Genomic DNA, 14,862 nt, shown 5'->3' on the forward strand with positions numbered 1-14,862 from the left:
AGGGTGGAAAATAAGTATTTGGTCACCTCAAACAAGGAAAATCTCTGGCTCTCACAGACCTGTAACGTCTTCTGTAAGAAGGTTTTCTGTCCCCCACTCGTTACCTGTATGAATGGCACCTGTTTGAACTCATCATCTGTATAAAAAACACCTGTCCACAGCCTCAAGGGTGAGTACAGGGACAGGGTGGAACAACAGTTTGACAACCCTCGGAGTATGTGGCAGGGACTAAACACGATCACAGACTTTAGAGGGAAAACCAGCACACCGCAGACCACGGCCTCTCTGTGTGAGGATCTAAACGTATTCTACGCTAGATTCGACACAGCGAACACCATGAGACCGGACAGTGTGCGCACCGCGGATGACGTCAGTGCGCACACTGTGTCTGAGGAGGATGTGCGGAAGTGCTTCAGGAAGGTGAACGCATGCAAAGCTACTGGTCCGGACGGGATTCCCGGCCGCGTCCTCAGGTCATGCGCGGCTCAGCTGGCTGGAGTGTTCACGCACATCTTCAACCTTTCCCTCTCTCTGTCTGTAGTCCCAGCCTGCTTCAAAATGGCCACCATCGTCCCTGTACCCAAATCCTCCACCATCTCCTCATTGAACGACTGGCGACCTGTAGCCCTGACCCCCGTCGTAAGCAAATGCTTCGAGAAGCTGGTCAGGGACTTCATCTGCTCTGCACTACCCGACTCACTGGACCCTCTACAGTTTGCATACCGCCACAACAGGTCCACTGATGATGCCATAGCCCTGACACTACACACTGCCCTGTCACACCTGGAGAAGAGAGACACGTATGTGAGGATGCTGTTTGTAGATTACAGCTCAGCATTCAATACCATCGTTCCCTCGAAGCTGGACAGGAAACTGCAGGATCTAGGACTGAGCAGCTCCCTCTGCAGCTGGATCCTTAGCTTCCTGTCTGACAGACGCCAGGTGGTCAGACTGGGCAGCATCACCTCATCCCCCATCACACTGAACACTGGTGCTCCACAGGGGTGTGTACTGAGCCCTCTCCTGTACTCACTCTACACCTACGACTGCACAGCCACTAACAGCTCCAACATCATTGTGAAGTTTGCGGACGACACTACAGTGGTGGGTCTTATCACCAACGGTGATGAGACGGCTTACAGGGAGGAGGTCAGCGCCCTGACCCACTGGTGTCAAGACAACCATCTCACCCTCAACGTCGCAAAGACAAAGGAGTTGATAGTGGACTTCCGGAGGTGCAGAGAAGCACACACCTCCATCACCATCAACGGCGCTGCTGTGGAGAGAGTGAGCAGCTTCCGGTTCCTTGGTGTACATCTGGCTGAGGATCTTACGTGGTCAGTACACACAAACAAAACAGTGAAGAAGGCGCAGCAGCGCCTCTTCTTTCTCAGGAGACTGAAAAGATTCGGCATGAGCCCCCGCATCCTCAGGACCTTCTATCGCTGTGCCATTGAGAGCATCCTCACTGGATGCATCACCACCTGGTATGGCAACAGCACCGCCTACAACTGCAAAGCTCTCCAGCGAGTAGTGCGGTGCTCTGAACGGATAATTGGAGGTGAGCTTCCCTCCCTCCAAGACATCTACAGGAAGCGGTGCCTGAGGAAAGCGGGGAGGATCATCAAGGACTCCAGTCACCCCAGCCATAAACTGTTCAGACTGCTTCCATCAGGAAGGAGGTTCTGCAGCATCCGGTCCCGTACCAGCAGACTGAGAGACAGCTTCTTCCATCAGGCCATCAGACTGCTGAACACGTCATAGACACCTCAGCTTCACTACTGGAACTTCAACATTATGCACTCCACACTGTATATAAATGCCACTTGTTTTGCACATATTCAACTCTGTATATTTTATATATTTTATTATTATTATTATTATTATTATTATTATTATTATTTTATTTTATTTTTTTACTATTTAATTTGTAAAAATGTGTATACACACACACACACACACACACACACACACACACACACACACACACACACACACACACACACGTAGGAAAATATTTAGTATACACATCCAGAAATGCATACACTATTATATATTGTACATATATTTATTAGTTTCAGGTTGGCCATTCTTGTATTTTGCTCGTTTGTGTTGTTGTGTTTGCACATCTCTGTTGCTTGTGGGGCTCGCACACAAGAATTTCACTCGCATGTGCTGTGCCAGTGTGCCTGCACATGTGATGTGACAATAAAAAGTGATTTGATTTGATTTGATCAAACAGTCAGACTCCAAACTCCGCCATGGCCAAGACCAAAGAGCTTTCGAAGGACACCAGGAAAAGTATTGTAGACCTGCACCAGACTGGGAAGAGTGAATCTACAATAGGCAAGCAGCTTGGTGTGAAAAAATCAACTGTGGGAGCAATCATCAGAAAATGGAAGACATACAAGACCACTGATAATCTCCCTCGATCTGGGGCTCCACGCAAGATCTCATCCCGTGGGGTCAAAATGATCATGAGAACGGTGAGCAAAGATCCCAGAACCACACGGGGGGACCTGGTGAATGACCTGCAGAGAGCTGGGACCAAAGTAACAAAGGTCACCATCAATAACACACTACAACGGCAGGGAATCAAATCCCGCAGTGCCAGACGTGTTCCGCTGCTGAAGCCAGTGCATGTCCAGGCCCGTCTGAAGTTTGCCAGAGAGCACATGGATGATACAGCAGAGGATTGGGAGAATGTCATGTGGTCAGATGAAACCAAAGTAGAACTTTTTGGTATAAACTCAACTCGTCGTGTTTGGAGGAAGAAGAATACTGAGTTGCATCCCAAGAACACCATACCTACTGTGAAGCATGGGGGTGGAAACATCATGCTATGGGGCTGTTTTTCTGCCAAGGGGACAGGACGACTGATCCGTGTTAAGGACAGAATGAATGGGGCCATGTATCGTGAGATTTTGAGCCAAAACCTCCTTCCATCAGTGAGAACTTTGAAGATGAAACGAGGCTGGGTCTTCCAACATGACAATGATCCAAAACACACCGCCCGGGCAACAAAGGAGTGGCTCCGTAAGAAGCATTTGAAAGTCCTGGAGTGGCCTAGCCAGTCTCCAGACCTCAACCCCATAGAAAATCTGTGGCGGGAGTTGAAAGTCCGTGTTGCTCGGCGACAGCCCCAAAACATCACTGCTCTCGAGAAGATCTGCATGGAGGAATGGGCCAAAATACCAGCTACTGTGTGTGCAAACCTGGTAAAGACCTATAGTAAACGTTTGACCTCTGTTATTGCCAACAAAGGTTATGTTACAAAGTATTGAGTTGTATTTTTGTTATTGACCAAATACTTATTTTCCACCCTGATTTACGAATAAATTCTTTACAAATCCTACCATGTGAATTCATGGATTTTTTTTTTTTTCACATTCTGTCTCTCACAGTTGAAGTGTACCTCTGGTGCAAATTACTGACCTCTGTCATCAATTTAGGTGGGGGAACTTGCACAATCGGTGGCTGACTAAATACTTTTTTGCCCCACTGTATGTATATATATACACATACATACATACATACATACATACACACACACACACACACACACACACACACACACACACACACACACACACACACACACACACATATAAATACAGAGACAAATATAAATAAAATATACAAAGGGGATAAATAGAATAAATAGGAATAAAAAATAAAAATACAAGTGAATTGCACATTTCAAGTATTGAGTCTATTGCACTGTTGACTATTTACAAAAAGTATTGCACAAGGTATTGTACAGTGAGGTGAAGAGGCACTACAGCTTAGTTGTTCCCCCCTCCTTTGTCCTCCTGTTTCCTGTTTCCCCTCCCTCTCCCCTCCAGAGAGGAGTTAAACAGTCTGATGGCGTGTGGGACAAAGGAGTTTTTAAGTCTGTTAGTTCTTGTCTTGGGGAGAAGCAACCTGTCACTGAACAGACTCTTCTGGTTGTTAATGGCCGTGTGCAGAGGATGCCCAGCATTGTTCATAATGTCCAGCAGTTTCTTTAATGTCCTTTTCTCTGCCACTGTCACCAGAGTGTCCAGCTTCATGCCGACCACAGAGCCAGCCTTCCTGATCAGTTTCTCCAGAAATAGAGCTGAATCCATCTATTAGAACCCACATTGTAATTTTTCATTTTTTTCGAGGTCGTCATGAGAAATGGTTAATTCTGGAAAATGTCTTGCAAATACAATATGCCCCTGGGACAAAAAAAAATACCCTCTCCTTCATGAATTTAGTCAAAACTGTGGTTTGACCACCACCAAGATTTCATGCTTCATTCATTTTACTTTTGGATATTTGTTACATTTACATACCAAACACATAATTAAACACATTTTAATATTAGACAAAGATAACCCAAGTAAATACAAAACGCAGATCTAAATTCAATTATTAAGGGGAAAAAGCCACCCAGACCTACCTGTCACTGTGTGAAAAAGTAATTCCCCCCAAAAACTAATAACTGCTTGTACCACTTCACACATTTTTAGCTGGTCTAAAATCAGCTGCAAGGTCAGCTGATGGAATAGGATGAGGAGAAAGAAACACATTAACAAGTGCAATGATAAATGTAGACCTTTTATCTTTATTCCTATGATTCATTTGTCACAATATCATTGTCTAAACAGTGGATTGATCACATGTACGGTGCAAAACACACAGCATAGCCCCATTCAAAATGTCAACAAATAACACAGACAGCAACAACATAGGAGACAGCATATATTTCAATCATAGACAAGCAAAATAAGAGAAAAGGACTGTTAGCCTTTCCTTATCATCCCATCCTGCTCTCAAGAGATTGTAACATTACATCCTGTTATTAGTGAAAAGCATGAAATTAATGACTTAGAAAATAACTTCTGTACACTTTGGTGGTACTATTTATGTAAAAAATCTATATTTTAAATTAATTTATAATACCCCACAATATCCCAGTATCCTAGGTCACCCAGAGAAATAACAATGCCATCTAAACAGGTATAATTTCTTAACCGCTGCTAGTCTCTCACCAAAATAAAGTAGCAGTATTGTATGTGAGGCAAACCGAGACCTCATCTCTTCATGTAAATAGTATTGCTAACCTTGGAATTGCCTGCAGCATAAAATGGATACGTGGATTTTAGTCTTTCCTCTGCTTTTTTACTATTTAAAGGCATTCAGATATCACAGCCATTTGCTTAACGATGTCACAACCAAAGACCTGTTTCATGTAACAACAAAAACAAAGTGTTATAATTCTGTCATTAGTGAAAAAGGACATAAATTACATATTCTAGTTATTGTCTTTTTTGACGGCATTGCTAATTCTCTTTCAATACTTGCACTGTAAAGGTTAGAATATAAGATTATAATGTAATAATTAGGCAAAAATATTTACAATCTCTTGAAAGTCATGCGCTCCATGGCTCTAATGTTTATCAGTCATTTACTGTCTACTGCTCCCCTGTACTGTACAAACAGACAGCAAACTACAGTATATTCATCACATATTACAACTAAAAATAAATCAGAATTTAGAGGAAACACTAATCTAAAGCCAGCTGTTAGGGACAACCTGTTCCATCGAACACAAAGGGAGCTTTCATGGTGTTTTTCACTTCTTGGCCTTTCCCTGAGCAGCAACGGCCTCCATGGCTTTGCGTACAGTCTCCTCGTCTCCAAGGAATTGCATTGGCTTCACTGGCTTCAGGTTTTTGTCGAGCTCATAAAGGATAGGGATCCCTGTTGGCAGGTTCAGCTCCATGATGTCTTCATCTGACATTCCTACAAAAAGAACAGACAAAATGTCATTTTGTACAGAATTACTGCAATTGCTGACAGAGTGATTGACTACAGGGTACTCCCCAGTTCTCTGTATAACCATATCCTGTTTTGTTTTGTTTTTTTCCTCTAGCCTAGGCTTTTAGCTATAGCTATATTCCCTCATTAATGTCTGTTTATTTTATCTTTCGGTCCTTAGGAGCTTATAATAACCAACTAGCCAAGTGGAACACCCTTTTGTTTGGAAGGGGGGCCTTAACTTCTTCACCCTTGATGCCTAGGGGGGACCCTTAATTTGCTTTTCTTTTCTTTCATATTTAAAGCCATCCTACAGAACAAAATAGAATAGGTTCGTGAGGGTGCTCTCTACCGATATGGCCTACCAGGGCTGGAAAAAACCCTAACCTATTGTAAAGATTGTCAAAGCACATCTTAACTGATATATAGTGAAGTGTCAACACTCATCATCAAAGGTACATGGGGAGGAAAGGAGCTAAAATGAAGTGCAGAGACAGTCTAAATAACAGGGATGGCGTCTGTGCTGAAAATGTAAAGCTAATGCAGAAGTACCTTAACTTTAAAATGACTGTAACTGCATAACTGTTTATGCTAAAGACAAAATTCAAATGATTGTGGAAAGAAGAAAAGACAAGCTTTACGGGGATATTTATGGTATCATAATGGATTCACAAGGCTATGCTGTCTGAGCACAAACAAACAAAAAAGAAGAAACAGCTCCACCTGGAGTTTACCATGTGAACTTCACATCACCTTTCCTCTCAAGCAGTTGGGCTAGATAGAGAATTCAACTGTTCCTAAGAAACATTTTGTATGAATCTTGGTCAATAAAGGGTTAAACGTGCATTCTTCTGAAGGATGAGGGGGGGGGGGGGGGGGTGCCCCTATGCTTACAAAAAAGACTTATGTTTACTTATGTTTCAGTAAACACTTTCTTGATGTGTTTCTGGGCTCAGTCGCTAGTTTCAAGCAAATACATAAACATAACATATAAAGTAGAGGTGATTAAGCAGTGAACAGTATGAGAAAATAATGTGTTTTTTGAACATTAAAGCATGAATATATATTTGTGAACCTACCAAGTCAAATTCTGAATTTTAAAACATTTCCATGTGACTCATACTTTTGCATCAGATTTCCGCCGTAACTTACACTATAACCAGAACCCCATTTTAACACTGCGCTGCAACCTTCTACATGACCTCCTGAGAAATGTAACTACAATGTAACTGCAAGCATACTACGACGTGAATTGCTTGAAAGGTTGTGGTGTAGGGATAAAAGGAGTTTCTGGTTACATCACCAGTTAGGATGTAACCAGAGAATGTAGATTTCTCGCAGAAGGCTAAGTGAAGCTTTAGTGTTACTCACCCTCCAAGTGCTTGACGATCCCTCTCAGACTGTTACCATGGGCGGCGATCAGCACCCGCTTTCCCTGCTTGATCTGAGGGGCGATCTCCTCGTTCCAGAAGGGCAGCGCCCGTGCAATGGTGTCCTTAAGGCTCTCACAGGAAGGAAGCTGGTCGTCAGTCAGGTCTGCATAACGACGATCCTGCAAACATAACAACTTCATTGTACAAACTAAATAACAGAACAAAAAACTGAGATAGCATCTTAAGCTTTATTTTACCCCCCACCCAAAAAACCCACGGTTTTTTTTATATATTACATTTGTAACAGCCACTATGGTGTGGTGTCCCTTTGAGACACCCAAGTCGAGGGTTGATGGTGTCATCAGTGTGTGCCACTGGTCTCTCTGCTCTCTCTCTCTGTGATGGTGTGGACATGTGCTTGCACGCTAGTACATGAGGAGGGACGGATTTTATGTTTTACCTCTCCAGACACCTTTGTTTGCAACGTTATGGGTTGTACGAACACTGTGCGCTATGTTTGTTAAGCTGCAGCCGTTCAACCGGGCTTATATGGTTGATGAAGAGAAGGTATATTAAAGAACACACTGTGGAATCCCCAACGCCAGCGTGAGTGTGTATTCTTTTGGCTACCCTGCTAGGTGTTTTGCCGCCTCCTCTCAACCACTAAACGCAACCCGACGTTACACATTTCAAAAATAGAAAGGAAGACATGAGAAATTTGTTTCTACCTTGACTTGAACTTTGAACCTGAATGCAGAAGAACTCTTTCAGTCATACATTAACTCACACTGAACTTAGTATTAGGCAATAGCATTAAGGCTCCTACTGGCAAATAGTAACCTACTACGTCTCTGTGGTGGCCATGCTTGATTTATGCACTGTTGTGGTATTTAAGCTAAGTATGCTGGAGATAAAAAGATTGAGACACATGATGTTAAATCCACTATTTTCTCTCTAAACACTCGTGCCATTTCTGCTGATTTCTCTCATAAAGCTGGTTAGGCCTGGATTCAGAGATATGTTCAAGTCGTGGCTCATTTTTGTTACGTTTGTTTGGAGATACTTGATTAAGAAAGTCAATATGTACAAAACCATTGTTTCTCTCGGACGTCAGCAAAGTTCATTGATTGTGTTCATGCACTGCCAATATGATATCTTACCTTGCTGATGATAGTATAGTAGTCGTGGTCTGGACCCATGGGAGGAGGTGGGATATCAAATGAGCGCCTCCAGACCTTCACCTGAGCCTCTCCGTGCTTGGCAGCAGTCTCTGCCTTATTTAGCCCCGTCAGGCCTCCGTAGTGACGCTCGTTGAGCCGCCATGTCCGATGAACAGGCACCCACATCTGGTCAATGCTGTCCAAAACCAGCCACAGTGTCCTGATGGCTCGCTTCAGCACGGAGGTGTAGCAAATGTCAAACTCAAAGCTAGCATCTGTGAGATTCATAGAGTGTGAGACACTGCAGGGTTTTTTTGTCTGGTAAAATATATATTTCTTGCATAGTTGTGTAGTTATTACATTTCTTCACTCTGCTGTTTATGAATAACACCTGGAATAATGCCAATGATGGTATAGAGAGAGATAAGCCTGTATCTCAGGCCTTGCAGAAATTACATTTAGGATTGCTCAGAGCTCAAGATGATGTCTCCAATATGCCTCTGCAGTCAAAAACCTCAACCTTATAATAGAAGGTATGGTGCATATAACAATGAAAAGCATCTAATTATAACACAATGACCGCTGTTTGGTATGACTGCACGGAAAAATGACTTGACTATTTTGGTTGGGGCTCAGAAGTCTAGCTATTATTGAGCCGTAAAAAATTAGGTCTTCTGATTGAAGCTGGGTGAAAGAGCCAGCTGCATGAACATTTAACTAAATACATTACTTTGAAGTAGGGCTGCTCGATTATGGCAAAAATGATAATCACGATTATTTTCACTGAAATTGAGATCACGATTATTTGACGATATTTATTTAACCCTTTAAGACCTACTATAGAACCAAGTCCACCAGAACTTATATTATTTTTTTACATGCTGTAGTGCCATTTGTGGGAGCATTTCAAGTTGCTATACATCAATACAACTGTTATAGCCCATATTTTAATAATATGTATGCATTAAGTCCATAGTAATTACATAAATTGCAAAAAAGTGCAATAAACTACAAAAAAAATTGAAAATCGCTTTTGTTTTGTTTACATATATTTCTACTTGGAGAAATTTAAGAGGTTTATCCCTCAAAACTTTAAATACAATAAAGTTGCAAAAAATAGTTTCCCACCACAGGAAATTTATTTTGAGTGTCTTCATAGTTTTATTTTGGAGATACAGCAATTTTTATATACTGCAGGAAAAACAAAAAACAATCCTATGATGCAAATTTGCAAAGAAAACAGCAGGTGCATCATTTCACTGTGGGAAGTGTTACGAACAGCTGATAGGAACGGCAAAGCGTGTTTCTGGAATATTATGTTTTTGTTCCTGCAAGCGCTTTTTATGCAATTTTCGCAAAGCTATATGTGGAACGAAACCGTGACCGAGGACAAGCTGATGGCATAAGATGTAAGTACAACTCCTCCGGTTTCATATGCAAAACAAATTATTGCGCTAGCTTACACGGTTCAGGTTCTACGGGGATTTAAAAATAGTTACGCAAAACGGAGCGTGCTGCTCTGACCGGCTTTAAAGGGTTAACAATGACTTTAAAAAATAATATAAAATAGTGTGCAACACCACTGAAGTTTTTTTTTTAAACTCTCTTTTCAACCAACGGCAGTCACTCTCCAAATAACTTCTGCTTAGCTTTCCGAGCTTCCCTCGGGTCCTCTTAATCAGCGGTCTCCAACCTTTTTTGCGCCACGGACCGGTTTATGCCCGACAATATTTTCACGGACCGGCCTTTAAGGTGTCGCGGATAAATGAGGGAGGGGCTAATAATCGGCTCAGTCATTTTTAATGATCGTTGAAAGCCCAGATCGTAATCGTGATTAAAATTCGATTAATTGAGCAGCCCTACTTTGAAGGTTTTTTTCCCCTCTCTGCTCTGCAGGCCTTTATTTCTGTTGCAATGCAGCCACATAAAAGCATCGCCTCAGCACGTCTGCACACGGTCAGGGGGCGGTATATGACCCGATGCGCTCAGAGTATGCGGTTATGCAATTGCTAGTTGCCGAGAGCGCGATACCATACGGAATGAAGGAAGACTTCACATCGGTTCGTCCTCACCTTTTAGGGCCTGTCCTCCCCTCTTCGCCTCCTTTTCACCTGTTTCGCTCAGATCTGCATCAAACCACCCACAGAAGCGATTCTCCTGGTTCCAGTTGCTCTCTCCGTGACGAATCAGCACTAATTTGTAGGCTGCCATGAGTGATACAGATATGTCTCAGCCGATTGCTTCAGTCAATGAAAACTAGTTAGTTTAAGTATTTTTTTGAAGGATGCTGAGGATGCCGAATCTATACCCCCCAACTCCAGAGACATAGACGACTCCACTTGCTGCTGTCAAACCGTTTTATCCCTTGGATTGGCTACTCCCCCACTTCCTGGTTTTCAGAACCAATGAGGCTCAGCAGAATGATGTTTATCAACCAATGGGCGAGGTGGGAGTGAACGGTGGAGAATCTCCGACCTTTATGTTGTACATTGTACTCTATTGATTTTCTTTAGGCTGTTTGTCTTTTCAATAGTATCTATCTATCTATCTATCTATCTATCTATCTATCTATCTATCTATCTATCTATCTATCTATCTATCTATCTGGCGATTAGTTAATACTTTACAAAACATATTTTATATTTGAAATATGAATATATTTATATTATATTTTATGGGTATAGTGTAAGAAAGCAGCATGTAAGAAAGGCAAAGAAGTTAATTCTCTAATGGACATTTGCATTTGCAATAATCTGGTTGCATCTCTATTTTACCTGTTTGTGCTTTGCCTATAAAACATTTAACTGTTGCTACTGCTTACTGAAATGGCTATACATTTAAAATCTATTGCTATCAATACCCGTTTCATATTTACTCTATTAGAAGTATTGCATAATTTGTTGAGCTGTCTTCTCATTGGTTGCATTTCACAAACAGAAAGTTTGAACAGCAGTTGGATAGAGATGCTATGCTTCTGAGTGCCTGGCAACCAAATTATTAACAGCCCCTCTTATTTTCCAGCAGAGATTACAGAGATTATTTGTATATATGATGACTTTATTATTTGTTCATCTGTAATATGAACACCCACTTCAGTAATTGGTATAATTTTTCATGATAGGAAATAAAGAAATGGTAAATGGCCTGTATTTATATAGTGCTTTACTAGTCCCTAAGGACCCCAAAGCGCTTCACACATCCAGTCATCCACCCATTCACACACTGGTGATGGCAAGCTACATTGTAGCCACAGCCACCATAAAGAAAAGCTTAACAGTTCCCTTTAATGGGGAAATGACCAGGATCACCCCCGTGACACTGAAATGTAGCAGTTGTGTATTTATAGAGAGATTCTTAAGAACTAAAAGGTTAAGTAACCGCGTTTGTAAGAAAAGAGCAAAATAAAACAACAAAAAGGAGCTGATATGAGAGACGGGTTGTGTGACATACTGAATAAAATCTCATGAATAACAAATAAAATCAGAATCTAAGTAATGTCTGACTTATCTGGCAAGCCTAAACGTCCAGTGAAGAAACTTCACTTTTGTCCAGCTTCAGATTTAATATCAAATGTTTCACTGCAAACCTGACGAAACACAGTATATTTATAGTCGTATACTCCGCTTTTGTGCAAATCCTGATAACCAGCCATTTGTGACGGTGTTTCAAAGAGTTCCTTATCATGTCTGGAGTCTTGGGTGCCAAGAGTTGGATGTTGAGCCAAGTTGAGAAATCAGTGACACTCAGCAGTCACTGGTTCTTTCAAGTTTTATTTAACACATTGCTGCATCAATGTTTCTCCTCTTCATTTCATTACAACCATATGTTACAACTAGAATTGTTAGACTTGAATCAGTAAATGGGACCTTTCCCCTTCATCCACTGTTACATCCTACTTTTGACAGATATTTTGCTACATTTTTAAAGCAAAGTCTTTATGAGTGATAAACATATGTTGGTATTTTGGTTGTCTTGTCACTTTTAATCTTGTGGTCATGCTCTAGATCTAAACTAATCCAAAATGGCCTTTGCATTACTTCTTAGAAATTTCCAGTGAAGCTAGTCAGCCCCAAGAATGGTCCTCTTTGCTAAATATGGACTTGTGTGTTCTGACGTTATCTTTTACAATACTGCAATACTACTAAGTATTCAGTGGGCAAATTGAGGAACAGCATTTTTTGTGCATGTGAACAGTGTCTGAAAGCTGATTTACTGGAACAAGCCTCTGATGAGTCAATGAAAACCACATGGATATCATCAAAAACCTTCAGTGTAAAGAGAACTCAAGAAAACGGATCTTTTGTAGAAGAATAAGTAGTTCAACTGATGAACAAGAAATAGTACATATCTGTAATATTTCTCTTAATGTCTCTTAATAGTCTTGAAAAGGACAAATGAGAGTAATACACTGACTCGCCACTTCATTAATTACACCTTGCTACTGCAGGGCTGGACCCCCTTTGCCATTGACAACAGTCAAACAATCCATTGTCCCACTGCAACCCTCTCATGACTCTCAGTGGCTGTGGATGGGACAGCTATGAGAAATACTCATTTGAATGCTTTGTCCCAATTGTGCCTCCTTGTGGGTAAAATTAGTCCTTGCTTGCAGTCGCAGAGGATGCCTGGATCATAGCAAGAATTTGTAACAGTGTGTGAAAAGTTGTGCGTTACACATAGATTTTAGACATGTAGAGATTTGTGGTGCAGTTGAATCTATCAGAAACAAGTCAATGTGTGACAATCTAAAGTTTAAAATTAAAACAAATATTTCTTTTTTTCTTGTGTCATGTCCTCAGGCACATTTGTTTTAAACACATTGAGGGGATATGGGTTGAAAGAGCTATTTGCTGTTTTTCCTTACAACAGCAGTGTGATGTAACTAAAAGTGTTTGGATCTCTTTGTGTGAAGACTGTGCTTGGGTAAACTTGAGCTGGGAAACAGTTCAGAGCCATGTGAGCTATTAACAAGGACTCCATGATCCACGCTTGGAAGGAATGTTTGTTTTACATCCCAGAGTGCGTCTGTGTACACAGCACATAAAGAGTTTTGGGGCACAGGAAAAATAATCATCTTTGACATTAAGTTTTAATGACGAACGAATGAAGGGTGAATAATGTAAGTTGGAAATAAGAATCATTAAATGTCAGACAGAAAATTTGCCATTTTATCCACCCAGTGACGCAAAAAACTTCACCACACCCTCCCCTTTTTCCTGACACATTCACTCTGTAACACACTCAACATCTTGACTAAGGACTGGCAGACTGAGGAGGGAAGCTGTGGTATTTTCAAGGCTATAAATAGCAATTATCCTTTCCCACCACTCGCTGACATTCCCTTCGCACAACACATGAACACTGCGAACATTCAGAAATTGTCTGGGTAAAAAATGCTGTAACAGATATAAGAATAAGAAATCCCAGTTACCATAGGAAACCAGAAACTGAAACATCACTGGCAAACAAACCTTCCATGCCCAGAACACTGTGCTGATTCATGCCTTACACAGACAGGAAATGTCAATCTCAGATTCTTGCTGGGAACTCAAAGACGTTTTTGCACATCTCCCCCCCCCCCCTGCTCATTCACTTGTTCAGTTGGCCTCCATTTGGTTTGTCAGCCCCTCTTTCCCTCTCTGCAGTGGTGGAATGTACGTCTCAGCACTTGCCGATTAAAATGTGCTTAACAGGGCACGGCTGTGTGCTTTTGTCAGTGTTTTCATGTTTCATCTGAGTACACGTAACCTCCCCAAGTGAGACACGATGTCTGCCAACAGGAAATAAAGAGCCAAACAAACTGATAGGACACACGGGTAGGACAGAACACTTCCAATGGGAGTTACCCACCAAGAATTTGGGTGTCTAGGAACACGGAGGACCTCTTCCAGTCTTGGAGTTGGCTCTTACTGCTAAAAAATACAGTGTCATAGGCCACCAGGTCTGGTTGGTGAGAATGCTTTGCCAAATCATCTACTGGGATGAAGATCAGGACTAGGCTCAGTAAAAAGAGAAGGATGTGGTTTTAAAGTGAATGTTTCTTAAATGTGAACATTTCCATTTGAATAATGCTGAGCATGTATAAATCCCAAAATGTTCAAAAGATGGATGCATGTTTATTTCAAGTCTGTCTTAAAATTATACAGAAGGTATTTCGATCACTTCTTATGTTCTCGGTTCCTCTTGTCCATAATCATCCTGACCAGATGTCAATGTAAGGCATCAGGGACAGAATTTCAATCAATTTTTTAAAATCACTCATCATATGATTATATGTTTCCTCCCATATTAGAGGAAACAGCTCTACTCACCGCTTTTGTGGACAGGAAGCAACAAAACTGCTTCCACTGCACGTGTGGAATTTTCAAAATAAGAAAATGTCTCCAAATGAAAATCAAAGAGAGGTGATACAGTTCCAAACGGTGTGCTGTTCCTTTTAAATTTAGCCAGACTGAGCCTCCTGTTCATCTAACCTGTTAAATACTGTACGTCTGGCAGTATAAAGTTTTGTTTTTAAACAAAAAAACAAGACAGTCTTGGAT

General features: G+C 41.4%; 1 protein-coding gene across 1 annotated transcript; it reads right to left on the reverse strand.

Moving 5' to 3' along the window:
- Nucleotides 1-4,568: 4,568 nt before the first annotated feature.
- LOC147316206 (phosphoglycerate mutase 1-like) lies at nt 4,569-10,683 on the reverse strand. Its single transcript, XM_086259526.1, has 4 exons — nt 10,393-10,683; nt 8,321-8,595; nt 7,159-7,339; nt 4,569-5,772 (listed from the first exon to the last, which is right to left on the reverse strand). Exons 1-4 carry the CDS (start codon nt 10,529-10,531, stop codon nt 5,603-5,605), a joined length of 765 nt encoding a protein of 254 aa, XP_086115652.1. The 5' UTR covers nt 10,532-10,683; the 3' UTR covers nt 4,569-5,602.
- Between the last annotated feature and the right edge of the window lie 4,179 nt (nt 10,684-14,862).

Source organism: Aulonocara sp. 'chitande type north' Nkhata Bay, linkage group LG13 (genome assembly GCF_057382095.1).
Source record: "Aulonocara sp. 'chitande type north' Nkhata Bay isolate Kocher_YH1m ecotype deep benthic linkage group LG13, A_spYH_male_GT1.1, whole genome shotgun sequence".
Classification (NCBI taxonomy): Eukaryota; Metazoa; Chordata; class Actinopteri; order Cichliformes; family Cichlidae; genus Aulonocara; species Aulonocara sp. 'chitande type north' Nkhata Bay.

Coding starts and splice junctions, on each gene's coding strand:
- LOC147316206 (XM_086259526.1), bottom strand. CDS start 10,531: ATGGCAGCCTACAAATTAGTGCTGATTCGTCACGGAGAGAGCAACTGG. Junction 7,340..8,320: donor ACTATACTATCATCAGCAAG/GTAAGATATCAT, acceptor TTATGTTTGCAG/GATCGTCGTTATGCAGACCT. Junction 5,773..7,158: donor GATCGTCAAGCACTTGGAGG/GTGAGTAACACT, acceptor TTCTTTTTGTAG/GAATGTCAGATGAAGACATC.